Source organism: Stenella coeruleoalba (genome assembly GCF_951394435.1).
Source record: "Stenella coeruleoalba genome assembly, chromosome: 8".
NCBI classification, from domain to species: Eukaryota; Metazoa; Chordata; class Mammalia; order Artiodactyla; family Delphinidae; genus Stenella; species Stenella coeruleoalba.
The window spans coordinates 12,818,902-12,839,976 of record NC_137154.1 but is presented as its reverse complement, the minus strand read 5'-3'; the positions used below and the strand labels follow the sequence as shown (position 1 = coordinate 12,839,976).

Below are 21,075 nucleotides of genomic sequence, written 5' to 3'. Positions count from 1 at the left end.
AGTACATGGATTAGAAAGAACTCAGGACAACCCTGGCTTGCTACAGAATGAGAATGTTTAACAGGACCAAAGGGCCTTAAGCCCAAACTTGACGTAATAGAAATGTGCTAAGTAATGGTTAATTTCACTCCCTGTGTCTTGTTTCGTTTTCTTGAAATAACACTGTTGTGTGACTAGGCAGATTTAGTGTGGCTTCTATTCATGGGGCCTGGGGATATGGGACAGGGATAAGGGTTTATTTCCAAAGGTCAAAGAAATCTGTCGTGCACCTGATGTTGTGCCTAATGATATTTACCCCCATAACTCAAAGACGTTTAACACTAGGAAAAGAGAAGAGAAATACTCAGCTATGGCTCTTTGCCACTGTCAGAATCCTAATTCACTGGCCCTATGGGGCTCTCCTCACTTGGAGCAGTCATCCTGTATGCAGACAAGGAAGTATGGGATTCAATCAGTATTGTGACTGACTTAGAAATGTGTGGGTATGTAATTAGTTTCCCTTAGGAAGTCACCCCTTCAGAATTCAAAACAGACACACATATCGCTTCAAAAACTTTTATTTGTATGAACAGTTCCTAGCTCTTGGCTTAGCTTAGAGCTTTTAAAAGAATAGAGACCTTATATATTTGAGTTTGAAAAAAGTTTCTGCGATTAATCAGAAATAATCCTTTCTACTTCTTTCTGGCTTACTCCTTGGAATAAGCCAAAAATAAAACCAAAGTATACATTTCTTGACAGACAGATGAAAAACAACAGACAAACGTCCTAAATTCTAGGGTAGACTCTTGCTGGTGAAGGACACCTTCAGCTTAGTCCATTCTCCCAACCAAAGCCTGAAGGAGAACTCTAACACCTAATTCTTCGTGGAAAAATGACCAATTAGCCACTTGACAGGCTATGGAAAAAAAGGAAGACTGGGCATCTTTCCTTCTGTCCCGGGATCAGGGGTGCTTCTATGTAACACTGATCAGGTAAAGAGGGGAGGCAGTGCCTAAGGGCGGAGAAGAGGCTTGCTCTACGTGCTCTGTAGGGAGGCACAGGATTACAAGGGGATGGCGAACAGGCTGGCCTACTCTCAGTTCAACCAGCCAGCTGAGAAGCAGCAGTCTAAAAAGCCCCAAACGGAACACCCTTATGAGTTCAAGGGTTGAGGCGCTGCCTTTCTAACATGTGCCAAAAAATAACATAGTACCTGAATGGGGGCCTCCGGGACTTTGAGTTTGGATGGGTAGGTGCTGGAGAAAGGGAGGGCAAAAGTCAGCCGCTCTTTCCCTCACAGCCTTAGGCCAACACAAACTGCAAATTGGTAAGCAGCACCTTAATGCCTCTAGTGACAGTTACAGCCGAAGTGGCAGGATCAAGCTTGTAGGTGTTGGCATCCCCCTTTTTATATCGGTCCCGAAAAACATAGATGCTCCCATTACAGCTGGCAATCTTCCAGAGGGATGGGGCAGAGCTCCAGGCCTCAGGAAGGCAAAGCCGGGTGAAGCTGTCTAGCAGGGGATTGTAGCACACCAGGGAGTCCCCTTCAGCCACGATGAACACCAGATCCTTATGCACAGCTGCGTGCATGCGGCCAGCGAAGGGCAGCACATAGGGTTTCACGTGACACTTGTCTGTCTCTGTGTCAAAGCACTGGATGAGTCGGGATGGTTTGGTAAAGAAGTCCAGGTCATTCTCCTCCCCCCCTAGTAAGTAGATGATCCCGTTGAGGTTGGCACCAGCGGCCCCTGACACAGCCACCTCTAACTGGGTTGTCTCAGTCCAGACGTTATCACCTACCCGATAATAGATAACTGCATTGGAGAGGGTATCCTGCAGCGTCTTGCCACCCAGTGAATATATGGCATCTTTCCCGGGCACAGACACCAGGGTGTGCTGGAGTCGGTCACGGGGCAAAGGCGCACACCATTCCCAGTCCACAGTGGCATTGTTGCACTTCCACATGCGCCGTGGGATGGACCCTCCCACCACATACAAGTCTCCGCCATGCTTGCAGGCTGCAGTGATCTGGTGGCACAAGCTGTTTTGGCCACTTACACTGATGGAGTCATCTTCTGCACAATGTAAGGACACAGCCAACGAGTGGGTACGAGATGACTCTTTCCCGATCAGGTAAATGTGTACATTCTCCCCAATTTCCTATTGGTGAAATTAAAGGTATAAATGGTATCTATCAGTTCTAGGCTAAGGCTCACTTGAGATACATATCCTTAAGGTCCTAGACCACACACTTGTACCTTGCTCTAACCTACTCTGCTCTAGTTACTGTGTGTCATCCTGACTCTCCTCTAATCACTTTCAGGCATCTTATGCTGAAAGAGAAAACCTGTTACACTCATTCCAGCCTTTTTTATAATTATCATGATCTGCTACTTCGGATTATTAATGTAATGATGAGAGTAGTTCTCTCAAGGAGCTTTGGAGCCCAGAGGCTGGTGGCTTCTGGTCTCACACACACATCCTCCTCCCCAGCTCTTATCAGTTTCAAGCCAGAGACTTATTTACCAGCATCAAAGAGGCCAGGCCAATAAATGGCTGGAATGCATGGATATCATGGTGCCCAACCCTAAAGATATCTGCCTTACCTTCAAGCTAGTCCTGAGTGACTCTGAAAAAGCCTCTCTTTCTTCTTTATTAAAATTGATCCAGGCTTCTATTGCCTCTGTTGGGTTCTGGGAACATGGAACTCCATCTGTAAAAACCAGAGGAAAGGTATGGTCAATGGCAATCTGACAATCCAAAAGGGAAATTTAGAACAAGTGGCTTTAAAAACGTGAACATCTTTGTCAGACTACCACCATGTATGTATATGTACGTGTATGAGAAATTAACATAAAATTGCCTTGTTTCTTTTTTTAAAATAAATTTATTTATTTATTTATTTTTGGCTGCATTGGGTCTTCGTTGCTGCGCGTGGGCTTTCTCTAGTTGCGGCGAGCAGGGGCTACTCTTTGTTGCAGTGTGCAGGCTTCTCATTGCAGTGGCTTCTCTTTTGCAGAGCACGGCCTCTAGGCACACAGGCTTCAGTAGTTGTGGCACGCGGGCTCTAGAGCGCAGGCTAAGTAGTTGTGGAGCACGGGCTTAGTTGCTCCACAGCATGTAGGATCTTCCCGGACCAGGGCTCGAACCTGTCTCCCCTGCACTGGCAGGCAGATTCTTAACCACTGCACCACTAGGGAAGTCCCTGCCTTGTTTCTTTTAATCAAAATGGATGATTTGATATTCTCCTACTTGCCATGGAAGCAATTTACTAGGCTACAAAACTCACACTTGAAGTATGGTTATACCTCACTTGTGGAGTCAGGATTGTTACCTAAAAATTGGCACATCACTTGAGAAGCTTCTTATTTAGGTATCTTGACTCACTGTCAATTTACTTATGTAACTAGTCCCACAAATACATGCAAAGTACAGAATGGATGAGACCACTTACGCACAAGAGAGATTAGAATATAAATGCAGATAGCTCCTCACTACCTTTTGTGGCTAAGTGCTGCTGTTTTTCTTTTCAATCCAAGATTTGTATATACTGTGAAATGTTGCTTTGTTTTCCTAGCCTCTCCGTCTGGAAGGGACTCTGTCTCTGATATCAGCTACTAAATCTCAACTTACTCTCTCTCAGAAGGTATCTAAATTCTTATCAAGAATAATAATGTAAACTAACACCAGGAAGCCTGAGGGTACCCTTCTCCTAAACTAGAACATTCACTGAACATCATACCGGTGTAGCTGGGTATGATGTTCCCCCTCTCTCAACTTACCAGAGATGATATCAGTGAGTAGACGGTGGGGCAAGTGGAGAAATTCCTCTGTGCTCTGCAGCTGGGCCAGGTGGGCCTTGGCACAGTGCTTGGCAGCAGTGTAGAGCTCAGGATCACTGTGTCGATCTGCCAGCCACATCACCTGAAGACAGTTGCCCACCTGCACTGTGCGGGCCAAAAACCGAGAACACTCCTCAAAGAGAGATGTCAGCTGATACATGTCTGACACCTCATATATTTCCTGCAGCTCCTCAGCTCGAAGTTTCACAGTCCCATGGTAGATATAATCAACCAGGAGCTGGAAAACAGACTCGCTCACATCCTGCAGCACAATTACCCGGTTGTGGGCCTCCTTCAGGTTGGAAGTGAACATGGACCGGAAGAAGCAACTCTGAGCTGAGAGGACCAATCGGTGGAGCTGAAACTCCCGGCCTTCCACTGAAATGGTGACATCAGCAAAGAGCTCTTCCTCCAAACACAGTTTCATGATGCCTTGAGCCACACGGCCTGAGTGTGACCTATCTTTGAAAGTGTAGTTCACAAAGTAGTTCTCATCCATGGCTGCTCCAGGCTCCTCTGGTGATTCCATGGTAGTAGCCAACTTCTCTCTCTGCCAGTTGTCTGCAAAACACCATCACCCTGAATAACTGAAGTAGTCCATAGCCACAGCCTATGAATCCAATTGTCCAATGCAGGGAGGGAGAAGGGAAAAGTGAGGGCACAGTCGGCCCAGATTAGCCTTAGTCCTGGCCCTGTTAATGACATCTCTGATGTTCTCCTTCAACCAAAGCTGGACTCACGCTCTTGCAATGACATCACATTCCTAATGAAATAAAAATTTCGTACTCTGGGTGTTTCCCTGAGAAAACACGGAATACTCCTTTCCTTTATGTAACAAAAGGCCTGGTATTTAGGTCAACACATGAAAGCGAGGGATTGGAGAAAGCCTATGATTTTAAAAGCCTGGGAAAAAGCCTTACTAACCAAATAATTATTAGCATAAAACTTGTGAGGCTCGGGGCAGCAGAACCTGACAAAAAGATCCCCATGTCCTTGTGGCCAAGCCCCTCTTTCCCCGCGCAGGGAATCCAGACCTTACAATCTGAGGTTTGTCCTAGGACATCTCTCAGATCCACGTTTGCTCTTTTCTGAGCCTCTCCCCGGCACTTCCCCGCTCGTCCTAATGACTCCCCAAGGCTTCCTCCCAGAACTCGAGACGGAGCCCAGCCGTCCCTAGCACGGGGCCCGAGGTAGCCCATCGCCACGTGCAGGATTCCCGCTCCACCTGGAGTCGCCTGGGAAACGGCCGCTAGGGAAACCGTTCTTCTCTCCCCCTCCCCCTAGCCTTGCCCAACGGCCCTCATCAAAAGCTTAGCTCAGGGAGCGGGGGAGGGGTGTGGAATGTGGAACCCAGACTTCTCGCCCCTTCTTCTCTCACCAGTCTGGTTCCTTAGGATCCTTGCCTTCTCTCCAGCCTCTGTCACACCAAGCTAGGGCACGTTCACGTCACGGTTTCCCCACCCGCTGGCTTCGCTTTCTCACCTGCCTTCCCTCCTTTCATTCCGAAGCCCGGAACCCGGAACCCGGAACCCGGAACCTCTGCTTCCGACCCCGCGTCCGCCCGGAAGAAGATCTGTTGCACACTTCCGTTTCCGGTCCGTGCCCTTGGGGCTCCGTGTCCTATGGATCTGCCCTCGGCTACCTGGAGTGTATCCGGGGAACATGGCGGCGGCGGCGGCAGCAGCGGCTCGGAGCTGTTGGCTGGGGCTCGTGGGGTCCGCTGCGCTGGCCAGAGGTGAGCAGTGGACAGCTGGCTGAGGCCCGGGGCAGGAACGGCTACACGCCCAGCGCAGGGAGTTCCTCAGGCCTCACCCTGCGCTTCGGTGTCTATCTTCCCATGCAGTGGCCTGGAGACCCTTGGTGCTGTTGCTGCCTGTGAGGAGGGAAAGCGCCGCGGCAGACACGCGCCGTGAGTATGTGCGGGTCCGGCCCTTCTCGGGACTACAGGCGGGGCCCCGTTCATTCCCTTTGTCAGATGTTTGCCCTTGTCCTGGGCTGCCCTCCCCTGCGTTTCCTCGCAAGTCTCTGTTTGTCCTTAGAGAGCTGACTCCAATGGTCCTCACCCTGCAGGCAGAATCGGGCCCTCCCTGTGCCCTTAGGCCTCTCTGTTATGGTCCTGTTGCCCCTTGTCCATTTCCATGATTCCCTTTTTCTCTGATTAAACTGGCATCTCTTTGAAAGCAGGAAACATAAACTTTGGGCTTCTGAGTCTTGTTATAATAGTAGCCCACGTTACTTGAATGCTTATTGTGTGCCAGGCACCTTGCTAAGCGATTCATGAACGATTATAGTTTCCACAACAATCTTATGAGATAGATAGTATTATGCTCTTCTACTGTAGAGCAGGAAATAGTCCAGAGAAGTAACTTGCCCGGGATCACAGCACTAGTAAGTGACAAAGTAGGCCTGCCTGCTGCCAAAGACAGAGAAAACAGTTACTCTGCGGCCTATGATGTGTGGTTGCTCAGTGATTTAGTGTTGTACGAATGAGTGTACGGAGATAAGTTACAGTCAATATAAGCCGAGTGGGAGTCAGGAAACCTGACATTTCCCCCTTTCTGGGCCTCAGTTTCCTCATTTATGTCACAAAAAAAAAAAGGTTTCAACTACATAATCTGTGATGGCTCTTCAGCCCTGAAGTTCTTAGCTGGAGAACCTGCTATGAGCCAGATGCTAAGGAGATAAAGAGAAGCAAAAGTTCTGATTCTCACACTTAAAGAGCTTCTAGTGTGGTAAGAGAGCTGAGACATATGCTGCTTTTAGCAGAAATGCAGGCATTGTGAAGGAAGAACCATGGAGTAGTTTTGAAAAGGGTCAAACACCCCAGCTGCAGTAATAAGGTGAGTCTTTGTGGACTGTGTAGATGGCATTTTCCTTATGTTTTCATCACTTTCTGTTCCATGGAAGAGGAAGCTTCCACTTCACCTTTCTCAAGGTTCTGCAGGGAGTCCTGACTGGGAAACGGCACCCCTTACAAGCTCAAGAGACTGAATGCAGGGCTGGCTGCTGCCTTCTACTTTCCTTACTTAAATATGCCTTCTCCTTCCAGCCACTGTCAGACCACAGAATGATGTGGCCCACAAGCAGCTCTCAGCTTTTGGAGAGTATGTGGCTGAAATCCTGCCCAAGTATGTCCAACAAGTTCAGGTAATATTCACTACTGTTGTTCGGGTTTGGGTCAAGAAAGAACCATGTTGAGACTTCCCTGTCAGTCCAGTGGTTGGGACTCCGCACTTTCGATCCCTGGTTGGGGAACTAAGATCCCACGTGCCACGTGGCACGGCCAAAAAAAAAAACCCCAAAAAACACTGAAAGAAAGAACTGTGTTCTTAGGGCATGTGGGAGTGGGCAGCCTGGAATCAAACCACAGACTCCTCCATCCCAACTTGGTCTTTTTTCTCTGCCTTTAATCGGGAGACTCCAGCTGAAGTTAGCTGCTCCCTCCGTAGCTTTGTTCCTTCTCCTCTCCTGTTCCATGTCTGCAGGTGTCCTGCTTCAATGAGTTAGAGATCTGTATCCATCCTGATGGAGTCATCCCAGTGCTGACTTTCCTCAGGGATCACACCAATGCACAATTCAAATCCTTGGCTGACTTGACAGCGGTGGATATCCCCACCCGGCAGAACCGTTTTGAGGTCAGTCAGGAGACTTGAGGTTTGGAGAGTAAAGGAGGGAAAGGGGACAAAACAGTTTTAGGGTGATAGCTACCTTTGGGAACCATAGCCTCCTTAGTTTCTGTTCAGGTCAAACAATACAACACAGCAGTTAAACCAGGGCCTCAGAATCAGGCAGACTGAGTTTGAATTGTAGCTTTGCCATTAGTAGGCTGTGTGGCTTCAAACATTTTGTTTGATTTTTCTGAATTTAGTTTTCTTATGTGCAAAGTAAGTACAAACAAAGCATAAAACCACCCTATCTGATAGGGTGGTTGTGAGGATTAAATGAGATAGTACAGGTAGACTGCTAGCACACAATAAGTTCTCAATACATATAGTTATTGTTATTGTTAGTATGGTCATCTACTTTCTGCCAGATCCTGGGATTGAGAGAGAAATAACACCCAGTACCTGCCCTCCAGGAGTCCCCCACACTCTAGTGAGGAAGAAGGACACATAAAACAGTTTACTGTAATAACATAATTCATGGGATATTATAAGAACACAGGAGAGGCACTTAGCCCTGTCTAGGAGGCTTTTATGAAGGGAGAGAGAAAGTTTGTGCTGAATCTTAATGGATAACTAGGAGACCAGGAATTAGCCCAGTGAGGGAGGGCAGGTCGGGAGGCATCCAGTAGCATGAGCAAAGACAAGCATGCTGACAGGCTGAGCTGTAGGGTGGCTTAGGCCTTTGGAAGTAGTTGCAAGGATAAGAGCATCTTGAGGTTTTGAAGTTCGGGACAGAAGGCAGGTTCACAGGGTGGAACTTTAACCCACCCTGTATCCTCATTATTATGCTCCCACTCAGGGACTTCTGTCCCAGACCCCTCAGCCTGTGGTCCTCTTGGTCCTCCAGCTCCCTCCATTCTCCCTAGATTGTTTACAACTTGCTCTCTCTGCGTTTCAACTCCCGGATCCGTGTGAAGACCTATACAGATGAGCTGACACCCATTGAGTCTTCTGTGTCTGTGTACAAGGCAGCCAACTGGTATGAGAGGGAGGTGAGTTACTGGACGTGGTGGACCCACCTCTGGGCCGGAGTTGCAGAACTGATTGAAATTACTGGATACAGTGCAGCCCCTCACCCTGTGTTGGCTGTGATGGCTGATTGCCTGAGTGCCTCTTTTTTCTAGATTTGGGACATGTTTGGAGTCTTCTTTGCTAACCACCCTGACCTAAGAAGGATCCTAACAGACTATGGTTTTGAGGGACATCCTTTCCGGAAAGATTTCCCCCTGTCTGGCTATGTTGAGGTAGGAGCCTTGGAACTGGGCAGCAGTCTGGGCAGGGAGGACCTGGTAGAGATCCTGGGCAGGAATTATGGCCATTGGATTGTGGTGGCTTAAGAGCATCAGTACTGGATTCCATCCTAGCTCCACTCTGACACAGTTTTGTCATCTGCAAAATAGGAACAATAATAGTACTTAACGATAGTAGATTTGCAGAAAACTAATTGATGTATGTTTAAAAGGGGAGTATTGTAAATGTTCAGTTGATGTTAGCCATTATTTTAATGGTCATTTTAATGACCAAGGCAGACTTAAGGACACAGCTTGTCACCAAGATCTAAAGTGGAGTATCTTTTTACCCTGCCCTGGATCTCTGAGAAGGCAAGACACTACATGTTCAGCCCTTGAGAATGGCCAGAGGCAAGACCAGTAACAATTGCCTGTAAGAGCCTTATAAGGCATTTCAGTGCTTTACTTTACGATTGCAACATGTTGCAGGTTATTAGCAGGAAGATGGCTTATTATATACACACACACATGATTTTGTAGCAAAGTAACTTTTTAGAAATGTTGGGATAGTGGCAATCCAGCCCATCACTTCATACCCAAATGCTCCTGTTTTCTTAGTGTTTAGTTTAGCATGGTCCCATTCCCAGCACCCAGTTGTCTTTACCTTATCCAACTGATCTTCCAATAACAAGAAAAGCCATGCCACATGTATTGCCTTGCATCTTGGCAGTGATAATGCCAAGGTCACAGGGCCTGAACTTGAGTGCTTGCCAGCTTAGGTTTGTTGTTTCCAGCCACTGACTTGCTCCCTCATCATGGGCAAACGCTTACCGTCAATTTATAAGAGTGTGTTGAGGGAATTCCCTGGCGGTCCAGTGGTTAGGACTCCACGCTTTCACTGCCATGGGCCCACGTTCATTCCCTGGTTGGGGAACTAAGATCCTGTAAGCCGCACAGTGCAGCAAAAAAGAAAAAAAAAGAGTATGTGGATGGGTGAGCAAAGTCAATTCTGGTGGAAAAGGAGCTCAGAGCTCCTGATGTGGGGATGGTGGGCAGGGGGGCCTGCCTGGGTGATGGCAGGGCATGAGATAGAGGCCATTTTAGACTGTTTGGGTTGTGGTCTGATGGGTAACACAGATGAGGATGGAGACTTACAGAGGCTGGGACAGGAGTCAAGGACAGAGAAGTAAAGGGGCTGAGGAAGGCTTTGGGAAAGTGGGCCTTTAGTGGCTGTAGCAAGGTCTTCCTTAGTGCTCAAGCCTGCCTTTTTCTTCTGCAGTTACGCTATGACGATGAGGTGAAGCGGGTGGTGGCCGAGCCGGTGGAGTTGGCCCAAGAGTTCCGCAGGTTTGATCTGAACAGCCCCTGGGAGACTTTCCCTGCTTATCGCCAGCCCCCTGAGAGTCTCAGGCTTGAAGCTGGAGACAAGAACCCCGAAACCAAGTAGTTTCAGGGAAGGCATGTGTATCCTAGAAAGCGCCATATCTATCATTGAGCGTCCCTGTAAATAAAATCCTACTTAGATTCACCACTTCTGTGTGCTTTTTGTGATACGCGGGCCGCTCACTGTTTTGGCCTCTCCCGTTGCGGAGCACAGGCTCTGGACGCGCAGGCTCAGCGGCCATGGCTCACGGGCCCAGCCGCTTTGCGGCATGTGGGATCTTCCCAGACCGGGGCACGAACCCGCGTCCCCTGCATCGGCAGGCGGACTCTCAACCACTGTGCCACCAGGGAAGCCCTGGATATACTTCTGAGAGAGATTCTGGAGCTGAAATTGAAAGTTCTCACAGTCCACAGGGCTCAGGATGGGTGTGGCAGGGCCTCTCCTGAGAATTGGAGGGGTCTCAACGACTGCTAGAGAAAGCCCCTTGTCACAGCATACTGTCTGGCGGCAGCTGATGGATCCAGGGGCCTGGGTGGAAATAGGGCACCCTCCACCCACCCTCATCCTCATCCTATGCAAACAATCACAGGGTTCCATGGGCCAACAGTCAGAGCCAAGAAGAGCTTCAGCTCATTTTGAACCCTGTGTCCTGCTCCCTGCAAGCTGACAGCCCATCATGCTTGGGCTAAGGGAATCTTCCTGCACTCTGGCCTGAGCTGAGAATGCTGTAAGCAAGCAAAGGGGGTCCCAGTCTGGGGCAAAAGACAATCAGGAGCTGCAGGTCTGTCTGCCAGGAAGCAGCACTCCGCACCTGGCCAGTGTGCAGTCTCTTCAGCCCCTGGCCGCGTGCCTGAGGTGGGAGTGTTTCTCTGCCTGTCGGTGGGCCGCTCAGCCAGCACACCAGGCAGTTGGAAGATCAGGCTTTGTAGCTGTTGCTCTTGGCTACTGAGGGGCTCCCTGGAGGCTGGGCTGGACTGGGTGTCAGGGGCTGGACTCAACTGCAGAATGTTTTGGGGGTGACGACAGATAGTAGTGTAACCGCCTGGGCTCTTGCCTACCTTTTTTTTTTTTTAAATTAAAAAAAAATTATTTATTTTTGGCTGTGTTGGGTCTTCGTTGCTGTGCGCGGGCCTTCTGTAGTTGCGACGCGCGGGCTTTCTCTAGTGGTGGCGAGCGGGGGCTACTCTTTGTTGCGGTGCGCAGGCTTATTGCAGTGGCTTCTCTTGTTGCGGAGCACGGGCTCTAGGTGTGCAGGCTTCGGTAGTTGTGGCACGTGGGCTCAGTAGTTGTGGTGCACGGGCTTAGTTGCTCCGTGGCATGTGGGATTTTCCCAGACCAGGGCCCAAACCTGTGTCCCCTGCATTGGCAGGCGGGTTCTTAACCACTGCACCACCAGGGAAGCCCCCCTCTTGCCTACCTTTTTGGAGGGCTAAGTCAGAGCTGTTTGCTACCAAACACCTTCTTCCTATTAACTAAGCATCCCGCCCATCTGGGCAGGAATAAGCTAAGGGCCTGACAAGCCAGGAGCCAGGCTCTTCCTGCCAACAACCACAGATTCCACATTTCTGTGGGATGGAAAGAGCCCCTAGGAAGCCAGAGCCAGCCCCTCCCTGTTAAGCACGGAAGAATGACACGCCAAGCAGGGAACGGCTGGAGCCTGCAGTGGAAGGTTGGAGCCCTGGTGTGTGGGAGGCGGACAGAGGTGCAGAGAGCAGCCGGGGAGAATAAGACTCAGAGGACGTGTGGGCCATGGCTGGGACGATGCAGTTCCTGGCTTGGTTAATGGTAGCCATTTGCCTCCTCCCTGGAGTGACTACAACCCAGCACCGTGCAGGTACCGGGGCCTTAGGGTGGGGTGGACAGGAGCCAAGGAAGGCTGCTGGCTGACAGCAGTTACACTTGGTCCTATCTGAGCCTAGCAGGGCTTAGGAACTGAGGGCATGACGGGTAGCAGGCTGACCTGCGCTGTGGGGTGGGGGAGGGAAAGGTGTGGGCCCCACCCAGAACCAGAAAGGTCGGGGTGAAGTGAGGGGAGATAGCCCTAGGTGCTCTCAATGGGCCTGGGGCTTATTCTGGCTGGTGTGCAAAGGAGGACCTCTTAACCTGCCCTGGGCTTAGGACAATCATTCCAAGGTTTAGGCAGCACCCCAGAAGAGGGGTGAAGGAAGCTGCAACAGACATCCTGCCTTGCCTGGCCTCCCTGCCTTGCACACGGTCACTTACCGAGAAGCAGGAAAGAAAGAGGTTCTTCTCAAAGGGGTCCTTGACCTTTGGGGAGGGTCACTGGCAGTTTCAGGTCACGCTGTCCCTAGATGATTATATAGGAAGGAGAAATGGGAAGTGAAGTGTCTTGTGACCCGTTGGCCTGGAGCTCCTGGCCAAGTGAACTGTAGAAGTTCCAGGAGGAGTCCTGGACGTTTGCCAAGACCGTATCTGGGTTTGGGATGATGCTTTTGGGATCACAAGACTATGCCTTGTGAATGAGAGAGTGAATGTCAATGTGCGTATGTGTGTGGGGGAGGTGGGCATGGGATGGCATTCCTGCTCCTTTGTAGATAGAAGAACCTCTAGGCACCCCTACCAGGCAGCTTGAAGGGACTCGTGGGAGGCTGGGGTGTTCAGGGTGGAGCTTGGCAGGGCCCTGACCTCCTCTCTGCTGCCCCAGGGCAGCCCATGGACAGCACCAACGTGGGAGGTGGCCTGCAGGAGCCAGAGGCCCCGGAAGTGATGTTTGAGGTCTTTCCTCCAGCCTGGGACATGGGGGTGGGAGTGTCCAGATGTCCCTAAGCTCAGGGTTGGGAAGGGGGATGCCTCAAGCTGGGGCTGCTGGGGGAGGGGAGCCAACCCAGCATGGGTCCTGCTGCCTGCTTATGCCCCCCCGGCCCCGCTCCCTAGGCCCCAGCCCACCCCTTACATGGCTCCCCTTGCAGCTGCTCTGGTCTGGGCTGGAGCTGGATATCATGGGGCAGCTGCACATCCAGGACGAGGAACTGGCATCCACACGTCCAGGCCGCCGGCTCAGTCTCCTCCTGCAGCACCATGTGCCCAGGGACTTGGAGGGTGCTGAGCAGCGGCTGCAGCAGTTCCAGGACCTGCGGAAGGGACCCCCTCTTAGCCCTTGGGACTTCGAACATCTGCTCCTCACAGGCCTGTCCTGTGTCTACCGGCTCCCTGTGGCTAGTGAGGCTCAGGAGAGAGGTCGCTGGGCCCAGGTCTTCGCCCTCCTGGCACAGGAAACACTCTGGGACCTGTGCAAGGGCTTCTGCCCCCAGGGCCAGCCCCCTTCTCTGGGGCCCTCGGCCTCTACCCTTGACCCCTTCCCCTAACCCTCCCCTTTTGCCTGTCATTCCCACCCCAGCCCCCTCCACCCCGCCCCCTACCTGAGCCAGACCCATCTTGGCCAGGGGCCTCCATCTGGCACCTGGTTTTTCCCACTGTGTTCGGGCCTCTGGGCTCGGCTTGTACCCCAGACCCCAGCTTACCCCTCCCCCATCTTCTTCCCTGGGCCCAGGCTCTGGGTCCCAGGCAGCAGGCACAGACCTAAGGGCAGGACTTGGAGGCAGTGTGTGTGGCGGGGTGGGGGTGGGGGGCAGGGGGTGTAGGGGTCAGGGTTGAGAAGTGTGTTTAAGGGATGCTGAAAGGGAAGCTCCCAAGTAAGGCCAGGTCAGACCCTCCAGCTCCTACCTAGGCAGTCCCATGACAGGCAGAATCTACAGGAAACTCGTAAGTGCTCAGTGCCCAGTCCTAATGTAGACACCTCTTTTAAACCCAACCAAGGCTCTGGGGGTCCCTAAGCCTCCAAGTACCCCATGTGGGCTAGGAGAATAGGCTGGACATTTTTAGGTCAGTCTGTTGGAGGAATGGAGGGAAGCAGGTTGAGGAACATTATCTTCTGGGGGGCAGGGAAGTGAGAAGTGTTTTTTGGTCCATATCGACAAGGCTCAGAGGAGGGAGTAAGGCTGGAAGGGGACTGAGGCTGGCTGGTGTAGTCCTGATCCTGTGTAGCTCATCCCATAAAATGTTCTGTTCTAGCCTCCTGCAGCCCTGTGTCCTTCTGTTGTCAGAGTAAGCTGTTTAACCAGTGCCTTGAGCAAACCACCCTCCTCATCCCGGGAGGGCAGGAATCAGGGCAACCAGATATCAACTGCTTGTCCCATGCGCACGCCCTACTGGGAAAAGGAATGTACCGTTTCCTTGAATCCCATAGCCCCAGTGAGGCAGCGGGGTGAAGTCCCTTGTCACAAAAAAGAACCAGATGGGCCCTAAAAGTAACGTCGTAGGTCAACGGGGAGGAATTACAGGGACTGACTGGAATGGGACATGAAGGGGAGGCCCAAATCGGGGTTAGGCAAGTAGGGTTCAATCAAATTCCCACCTCCTCGCCCTCCCAAGGCCTGACTGAATGCTGCCCTCTGCCCTCCGACCCCCACCCGGGGCCAGCTGTAGTCAGTCCCTCCCGCCCCGCCCGAGACAAAAGCGTCGCAGTCAAGACAAAGCGCAGGACCCCGGCAGACAGGCGCCGGCGCAGGCCCACTTTATTCGCAGAGTCCAGCCACGCTGGGCGGGCCGTCATGCTCGCGCCGGCGGGACATTTCGGGCCGCGGTCCCGTCTTGGCATGCACGCCCCAGGCTGCCCGGGGCTCCTCTCCGGGTCGTGGCTCAGAGCTCCGGAGGCCCGAGGCCGGGCGGGCCGGCGGGGATAAGGTCGGGGTACACCAGGAAGCCAGAGAAGGTGATGTACTTGCCATGGTTGCTGTAGGCGCCGTAGCCGTCGTGGTCGTGGCTGAGCAGCCAGACGGCGTCGCCGCGCCGTAGCGCCAGCATCACGCTCTGGCTCTGCATCTCGCGACGCCGCGATGTGCCGTCGTCGTAAATCATGGCCTGCACCTCGTCGCGGTTCTTCATCAGCTTCACCGACAGCGTCTTGCGCGGCAGCTTGCCCAGCGTGAAGGAGAAGAAGTAGGCGCCGGGCAGGCGGCAGCGGAACACGCCAGCCGCCGCGTCGAAGTCGCCGCCGATGTTGACGAGCTCAGTGTCGAAGGCTAGGGGCCGGTGCCGCGGCCCCGGGCCCGCGTCCGAGCCCACCAGGCTGCGCGTGCGCGCCGCCGAGAAGGCCGAGCGCGGCTCCGGGGGCGCGGGCGGCCCGCGCGCAGGCGCGTCGGCGTCGGCGTACACCAGGTAGCCGCTGAAGGTGGCGCCGGGTGCCCCGAGCGCGTACTGCTGGGCGCCGTGCAGCCGCAGCCACACCGTGTCGCCGTAGTCGAGCTGCAGCATGGCGCTCTGGCTGGCGGCGTGCCGCGTGGCGGGCCGCCGCTGCTCGTCGAAGGCCAGTGCCTGCACCTCGTCGCGGTTACGCACCAGCATCACCGACAGGCTCTTGTGCGGGGCCTTGCCAGCCGTGAAGGAGAAGAAGTAGGCACCGGGCACGCGGCAGCGGAACTGACCGGTGGCCGCGTCGAAGTCGCCCCCGATGTTCACGTACACCTTGTCGAAGGTCACCGCCATCTCCGACGTGCCCTCCAGGGGGGTGATGCGTGCTGCCGAGAAGGCTGAGCGCAGCTCTGTCGAGCCCAGAGCCGGGCCCAGGGCCCAGCAGGCGGCCGGGCCTAGCAGGCCCAGCAGGAGCGGCAGCATGGCGCCTGGGAGGGGAGGCACGAAGGAAAGGAGACAAGGGTTGGGCAGGGGCGGCCTGGAGACGGGTTCCCTTCACAGACCCGCCCTTGACCCACAACTAGGACTCCTAGTTTCCTATACACTTGGACTAGGTCAGTGGTTCTTAAAACGTCATGGGGCCTCAGTGTCACCTGGAGACCCTGTTAAAACACACATTGTTGGCTCCCACCCCCACCTTATCTAGTATGAGGCCCAAGAATTTGCATTTCTAACAGGTTCCCAGGTAATGCAGAGATGTTGCTAGTCTAGGGACCACACTTTGGGGACCATTGGATTAGGCCAGTTTTGGTTTTTTTTTTTTTTCTCTCTTCTTTTTTTGTAACCCCCGAACTCCTTTTTCAAGTGAAAGATCACAGACATATACCATAGATGCAAGCAGAAATGCTCTGGTCAGAGGGTCCTATAGCCCTGTCTGCTGGGCTTACACATCCCCTCCTCCTTGACACCCAGGGGCCCTGGAAATGCAGAAGGTGGTCAGGGGGTCTCTGAGTTTCCTTCAGCCTCCGATTTGCTGCATTTTCCTGTGTCTGTTCTATGGTCCTTACTTAGCCTGCCCCTCTCTCAGGCACTGGCTCTCTATACTGATATCCTCCATGATGGCTGCTGGTTAAGCCCCCATTTTGGCAGGAAAGGAAATAGCCACTCCCTGACCCATTTCCTGGCCTCTGACCCAGTCAAGGGTCAGCTCCCACGCTGGACCTCTGGACTCTCCAGGGGCCCTTCTTGCACTAAAGAGGCCAGAACAGATGGGCTTTGAGGTAGCTCCCTCCCCCTGTAAAATCAGAGTAAGAGAAAGAGACGCCTTCCTCTGGGCTTGGGGGCTGGTCACTGAGAGGAAAGAGAGAGCCAGGGGCTACTGGGGATAGAGTGGGAGAGCAACAATTCCAGCACGGCTTTGGCAAGTCTGTGAGGTCAGCAGCTTAGTTCCTCAGTAGTAGTGGTGGAGTGGAGAGGACTGACAGCTAAACCTGGGCCCAGGTCCTGGCTCTACCCGTTACAGGCTGTGCAACCTTAGGCAAGTTCCTTCATTTCTCTGGGCATGGCTGCCGCTGTGTAACTGGGGAGGAGACCTGCCTCACAAGCTTACTGTGAGTATGCTCTGAGAAGGCAGGTGTGAACACCTTCGTTGGATGGCACTGCAGTCAATTTTTTGAGAAAATCGATCTGATCAAGTTTTTTTTAATTAATTTTTTAATTTTATATTGGAGTATAGTTGATGATCAAGTTCTTGACATAAGGGGTTAGGGTTCAGTAACTCCTACCCTTGGAAACTTGGTAAAGGCACTGCTTAACTCAGAGGACTAACTCTCCAAGGGTAGAATTACGTAATGCTTCCTAGTAGGGCATAGGCTTTGGGGATTGAATACCCTGAGGGCCTGAAGTGGAGGCAAAGCAGAAAAGAAAATGAGCTGGTTAACAGTCTAGGCCGTGGGCCTCTATGGGAAATGCCCAGGGAGTGTGTGTATCTTTGTGTCTCTTAGAGACACCGGGGACCTGTCAAGAAGGGTAGCCAGGTGCAGCTGTGATGTGCTGCACACAAGGACGTTCGTCTGAGGTTAGGTGGGTGCTGGAGTCCAACCCACATTCTACTTGCCCAAGTGTGTGGAATTTCTGCCCCTGGGGGAAAGTGTGCGTTTTTCTAATTCTCATAGTAAGACCCCCAAGTCCCTAGCCCAGCTGAACACTCTCTCCTTACACAGGAAGTACCTTTTCTCATTCTTACAAAGGTGCCCCAGGGGCTAGCCAGTACCCTTGGTGAGGGCAGGGGCAGGGAGGGGGGGGCCTGTGCAGTAGTGAAGATTGCACCTCACAGTATTCAGTGCAGTCCCTTTCACAGAGCTCTTTGGACACGTCTGGTGTCACAGCCAACCTGCGAGACAGGTGGGCCCTCTCCTGTTTTATAGGGGAGAAAGCCAAGGCCCAAAAAGGGGAAGCGTTTCGGCCCAAGGCCACTCATGGAGCACTGAGGCAAGCCTTGAGGTCTGTTGATTCCAAATTCAGCGTGCTTTCCTCTCCACCACCTTTCCATTCTAAACACAGCTATTTCCAGCCAACCTGTCATCTGCCTCAGTTTCACTTTTCACAAAAATTGAAGTGGAATGAGTCTTGGGATCTAGGGTGAAAGGGAAAGAAAGCAAAACCAACCAAAAAAATATCCTTAACATTTTTGTCTTCTGGGAACATCTCAACTCTTCCTGACACTGCTGCTCTCCTAGCAGGTCTTGCCCCAGGAGCACCTACCCACTCGACCCTCAGTAATCTTCCTGCCAAGCCTTCCTGCCAGTGCCAGAGGGTCCTTCTGTGTGTCCAGTACCCAGCCTCCATTTCACCTACCACTGCCCATTTCTCAGATCTGTGGGTCCCCATCCTTCCCTAAACCCCCTTCCCAGAGCAGGTCAGAGGTAGCGGGTGTCAGGTGGGCATCACAGCTCCAGGGAAGGAAATGGCTGTTCCTAGCTCCATCCAGGTGAGGCTGAAAATAATCATCCTCAAAGAGAAAAAACTAGGACACAGTGCGCTGGACAGACCCAGAACCCTGGAACCGAGGGTGGAGGTACAGCCATGTCAGGCTAAGGGGATTCTAGAGACCCCTCCCTTCCAAACCTCAATTCCCAGTCACCCCCTCCCTCAAGCTCTGCCCAAACCTCCTTCCCCACCTACCTTGAAAACCCCTCAGGCTCCCAAGAAGATAAGTCCCCCTTTCACAGAGGAAGCCAATTAATCCTTTCTCATGAAAAAAAAAAAAAAAAACCCTCGGAAAACGGTACCCCAGACCCTCTCTCCCCCAGACCTTCCTTTATCCATCCCTTCAGAGTAAAAGCCCTTGAGCCTCTTTCATGAAAAAAAGCTCCCAGGTCCTCCTTTCAGGGAAAAAGGACCCAATTCCCCGGCCCCCGCTTCCAGTCAAGGAGAAAGCCTGGCTCCCCGCGCCCCAGAGTAGCCCTCACCTGGCTGGGGGCGGCGGTCGGTCGGCTTCCCTCCGAGCCCGCGATCCGGCTCCGGGCTCCGGGCTCTGGGCTCCGGGCGGGCGCCGGGCTGCGCACTGACCGCCCGCGCTGCGGCGGGGCCGGGCCTGGCGGGGCCGGCGGCGGCGGCGGCGGCGGCGGCGGGCGGGGCGCTGGGACCCCGGGGTGGTCTCGGGGTGGCGGGGCAGCGAGGGAAAAAGGGCTGCTGAAGAGCTACGCTCCGGGACAGCGCGAGGAGAGGCAGGGTAGGGGCGGGCAGGGGGAGAAGCGGGAGGGGAAGCGAGAGGGAGGGGCGCGCCGAGGCCGGGGAGCCGAGCCGCAGGGCCCAGGGGCACCGCAAGAAGAAGGCCCCCCGCGCAGGCAGCGCGAGCACCGGGCTCTTCTTCCGTGACCTCCCTAAAGCTTCCTCCTCTGGGTCTGGAGAGCAGGCATCATTAATCCAAGTTAGCAGATGGGGAAACTGAGGCAGAGGTCAACCTAGCGGTGGCTCAGGGCACTCTACAGACCAGCCTTCTCCCTGGTTTGAGGAGAGGGGACTGGAGCAGGGCGCAGAGACTGGACTAGCCTCTGGACTGCAAGGACAGTGGAAGGTGAGAGTTTGGCTGGGACAGATGTCCAAGCTGAGTGGCACCGGGGGAGGGGGTCTGAGGGAAGAGAAGGATAAATGAATCAATGCTGCCAGTAAAGGAAGGGCTTACAGTGACCTGACATTTCACCTCCAAATCGGAAAATGTCTGTGGTTGGTAACGAAGGAAGGAGGAAGAGAAAACCCGCAGACATCAGAGGGTCAGCCTGTGCCCCCTGGGTAGTGGTTGAGGAAGGAGGGGAGTCCTTGGGGCAGAATTGAGTGTTGGCAGAAAGGCTGCTTCCACAGCGTCCGCAAGGAGGGAGAGGGTTGAGAAGGGCGATGGGAGGGCTCCAAGGGCCTGTTTGCAGAGGGACACTGACACCCTGCCTAGCTGGGCCGGGGTGGCAGGACCCAGCAGGACACCAGGGCTGGAACAGCTGTCTTCGCACCACAGCACTCGCCGAGGCCCCTCCATGGCTTCCACTCTGGACTCTGGCACCCACCTCAGGGGGTCTGCGGTCCTGACAGCTGTGCAGGGGACGACCTGCCTGGCTCTCAGTAGATGCTGACCAAATGGATGGCTTTTGAAGAGCCCCACTCTTCAGCTGCCAGAGCAGGACCCCTCTGCCTACCCCCCCGATTGACTCAGGGGGCCTGAGCTCTAGTCCTGGCTCTGCCACAGACCCTCTGTGTGGATTCTGAGAAGCCTGGCGCCCCGTGAAATCCCCTGTCCTCTGGAGCTCTCCTTCTGGAACTATCAAAACTTACACAACCCCAGTTAATCCAACATGGGTTAGTCCTCCTGAAGGTGTTGACGGTGATGATGAACTCATTAAGTGTTCTCCAGGGTGCTGAGGGAACGATAAAATGAATCGATATGTGCCTCAATAGAAAGGGATGGATGGAGGCGTTTCGGCCTGGGCATGGGGGCATTTGGGGACAGAGGGTGAAGCACCTGTCTAGCCTTTCAGGACCATCTTTTGCCTCCTTCACCAGCCTGAAAAGGCCTAGGTGGGGTGTGGGGGGAGGTCTAGGAGGGCTGGGGAAGGCAGGAAGCCAATCTGCGGCAGCCACAAGCCTTCTTCTGGACAAGGAGGTCGGGGTTGCCATCTTGAAGGTGCATTTTGAAGGTGTGATTCCAACAGTGGGAGGAATGGGAAGAAGGCAGGACTCTCAGGGCAGAACAGTTAAACCACTGGGGGTCTGTCTCAGGCTGAAAGCCATCTGACACTTTCCCTGGGTCCACAAAAGCATTTCAGCAGAGAAATGAACTGTTCATTTCATTTCTCTGGAGACAGGTGGTGGAGGCAGATGACAGCAGGGTTTTTGCTTCAAGGGATGGGACAAGGTGGAGGCCACTGGCAAAGGGATACAGAGCAGCAGCACGCCATGTACTGGTGGGCATCTAGGCAGGCTGGGCAGGCTGGGGGTGCACCCGAATGAAGTTAGGAGGCAGCAGGGTTCAGAGAAGAGCCCTAGGGCTAGGCTCTAGCTCCTGTCTGCTCCTACCACAACACAGTGATCATTGTCATAGCAAGTTCCTTTCATTGGGTGTAGCACATGCTACCAGTGCCCCCAGTCAAGCCCCCAGGCCTACTTGGAGGTCACCTGTAGACAGTTTCTGAACTTGCTCCCTGTGTCTCTCCTGTGGCATTCCCAGCTTTGGACGTGAGTGTGGGGCAGGCTGGACGTGGGGAATTAACGCCCCCAGGGTAACCCTCCACCAAGGAGGGCCCAGAGTTAGTGGATAAATCCTCTAGCTTTCA

General features: G+C 53.3%; 4 protein-coding genes across 6 annotated transcripts; 2 read left to right on the top strand and 2 right to left on the bottom strand.

Moving 5' to 3' along the window:
- Positions 1 to 1,268: 1,268 nt before the first annotated feature.
- Positions 1,269 to 5,468, bottom strand: KBTBD4 (kelch repeat and BTB domain containing 4). 2 transcript variants are annotated; one of them, XM_079929166.1, is made up of 4 exons: positions 5,307 to 5,468; positions 3,765 to 4,385; positions 2,589 to 2,695; positions 1,269 to 2,142 (listed from the first exon to the last, which is right to left on the bottom strand). In XM_079929166.1, the coding sequence occupies exons 1-4, from the start codon at positions 5,323 to 5,325 to the stop codon at positions 1,282 to 1,284; spliced, it is 1,608 nt and encodes a 535-aa protein (XP_079785292.1). In that variant the 5' UTR covers positions 5,326 to 5,468; the 3' UTR covers positions 1,269 to 1,281. The 2 variants fall into 2 exon arrangements, with proteins under 2 accessions (XP_079785292.1, XP_079785293.1); XM_079929167.1 differs by having other exon boundaries at positions 5,203 to 5,355.
- Positions 5,433 to 10,243, top strand: NDUFS3 (NADH:ubiquinone oxidoreductase core subunit S3). The gene is made up of 7 exons (XM_079929168.1): positions 5,433 to 5,559; positions 5,668 to 5,733; positions 6,874 to 6,971; positions 7,310 to 7,459; positions 8,356 to 8,481; positions 8,614 to 8,733; positions 9,998 to 10,243. Exons 1-7 carry the CDS (start codon positions 5,487 to 5,489, stop codon positions 10,163 to 10,165), a joined length of 801 nt encoding a protein of 266 aa, XP_079785294.1. The 5' UTR covers positions 5,433 to 5,486; the 3' UTR covers positions 10,166 to 10,243.
- Positions 10,244 to 11,822: 1,579 nt separating this feature from the next.
- Positions 11,823 to 13,466, top strand: FAM180B (family with sequence similarity 180 member B). Of its 2 annotated transcripts, XM_079929968.1 has the most exons (3): positions 11,837 to 11,936; positions 12,768 to 12,838; positions 13,033 to 13,466. In XM_079929968.1, exons 1-3 carry the CDS (start codon positions 11,852 to 11,854, stop codon positions 13,426 to 13,428), a joined length of 552 nt encoding a protein of 183 aa, XP_079786094.1. In that variant the 5' UTR covers positions 11,837 to 11,851; the 3' UTR covers positions 13,429 to 13,466. The 2 variants fall into 2 exon arrangements, with proteins under 2 accessions (XP_079786093.1, XP_079786094.1); XM_079929967.1 differs by lacking the exon at positions 12,768 to 12,838 and having other exon boundaries at positions 11,823 to 11,936.
- A 1,295-nt stretch (positions 13,467 to 14,761) lies between these two features.
- C1QTNF4 (C1q and TNF related 4) lies at positions 14,762 to 18,938 on the bottom strand (the record flags this gene model as incomplete). Its single annotated transcript, XM_079929832.1, has 2 exons — positions 18,724 to 18,938; positions 14,762 to 15,741 (listed from the first exon to the last, which is right to left on the bottom strand). The coding sequence occupies exon 2, from the start codon at positions 15,734 to 15,736 to the stop codon at positions 14,762 to 14,764; it is 975 nt and encodes a 324-aa protein (XP_079785958.1). The 5' UTR covers positions 15,737 to 15,741; positions 18,724 to 18,938.
- Positions 18,939 to 21,075: the final 2,137 nt, after the last annotated feature.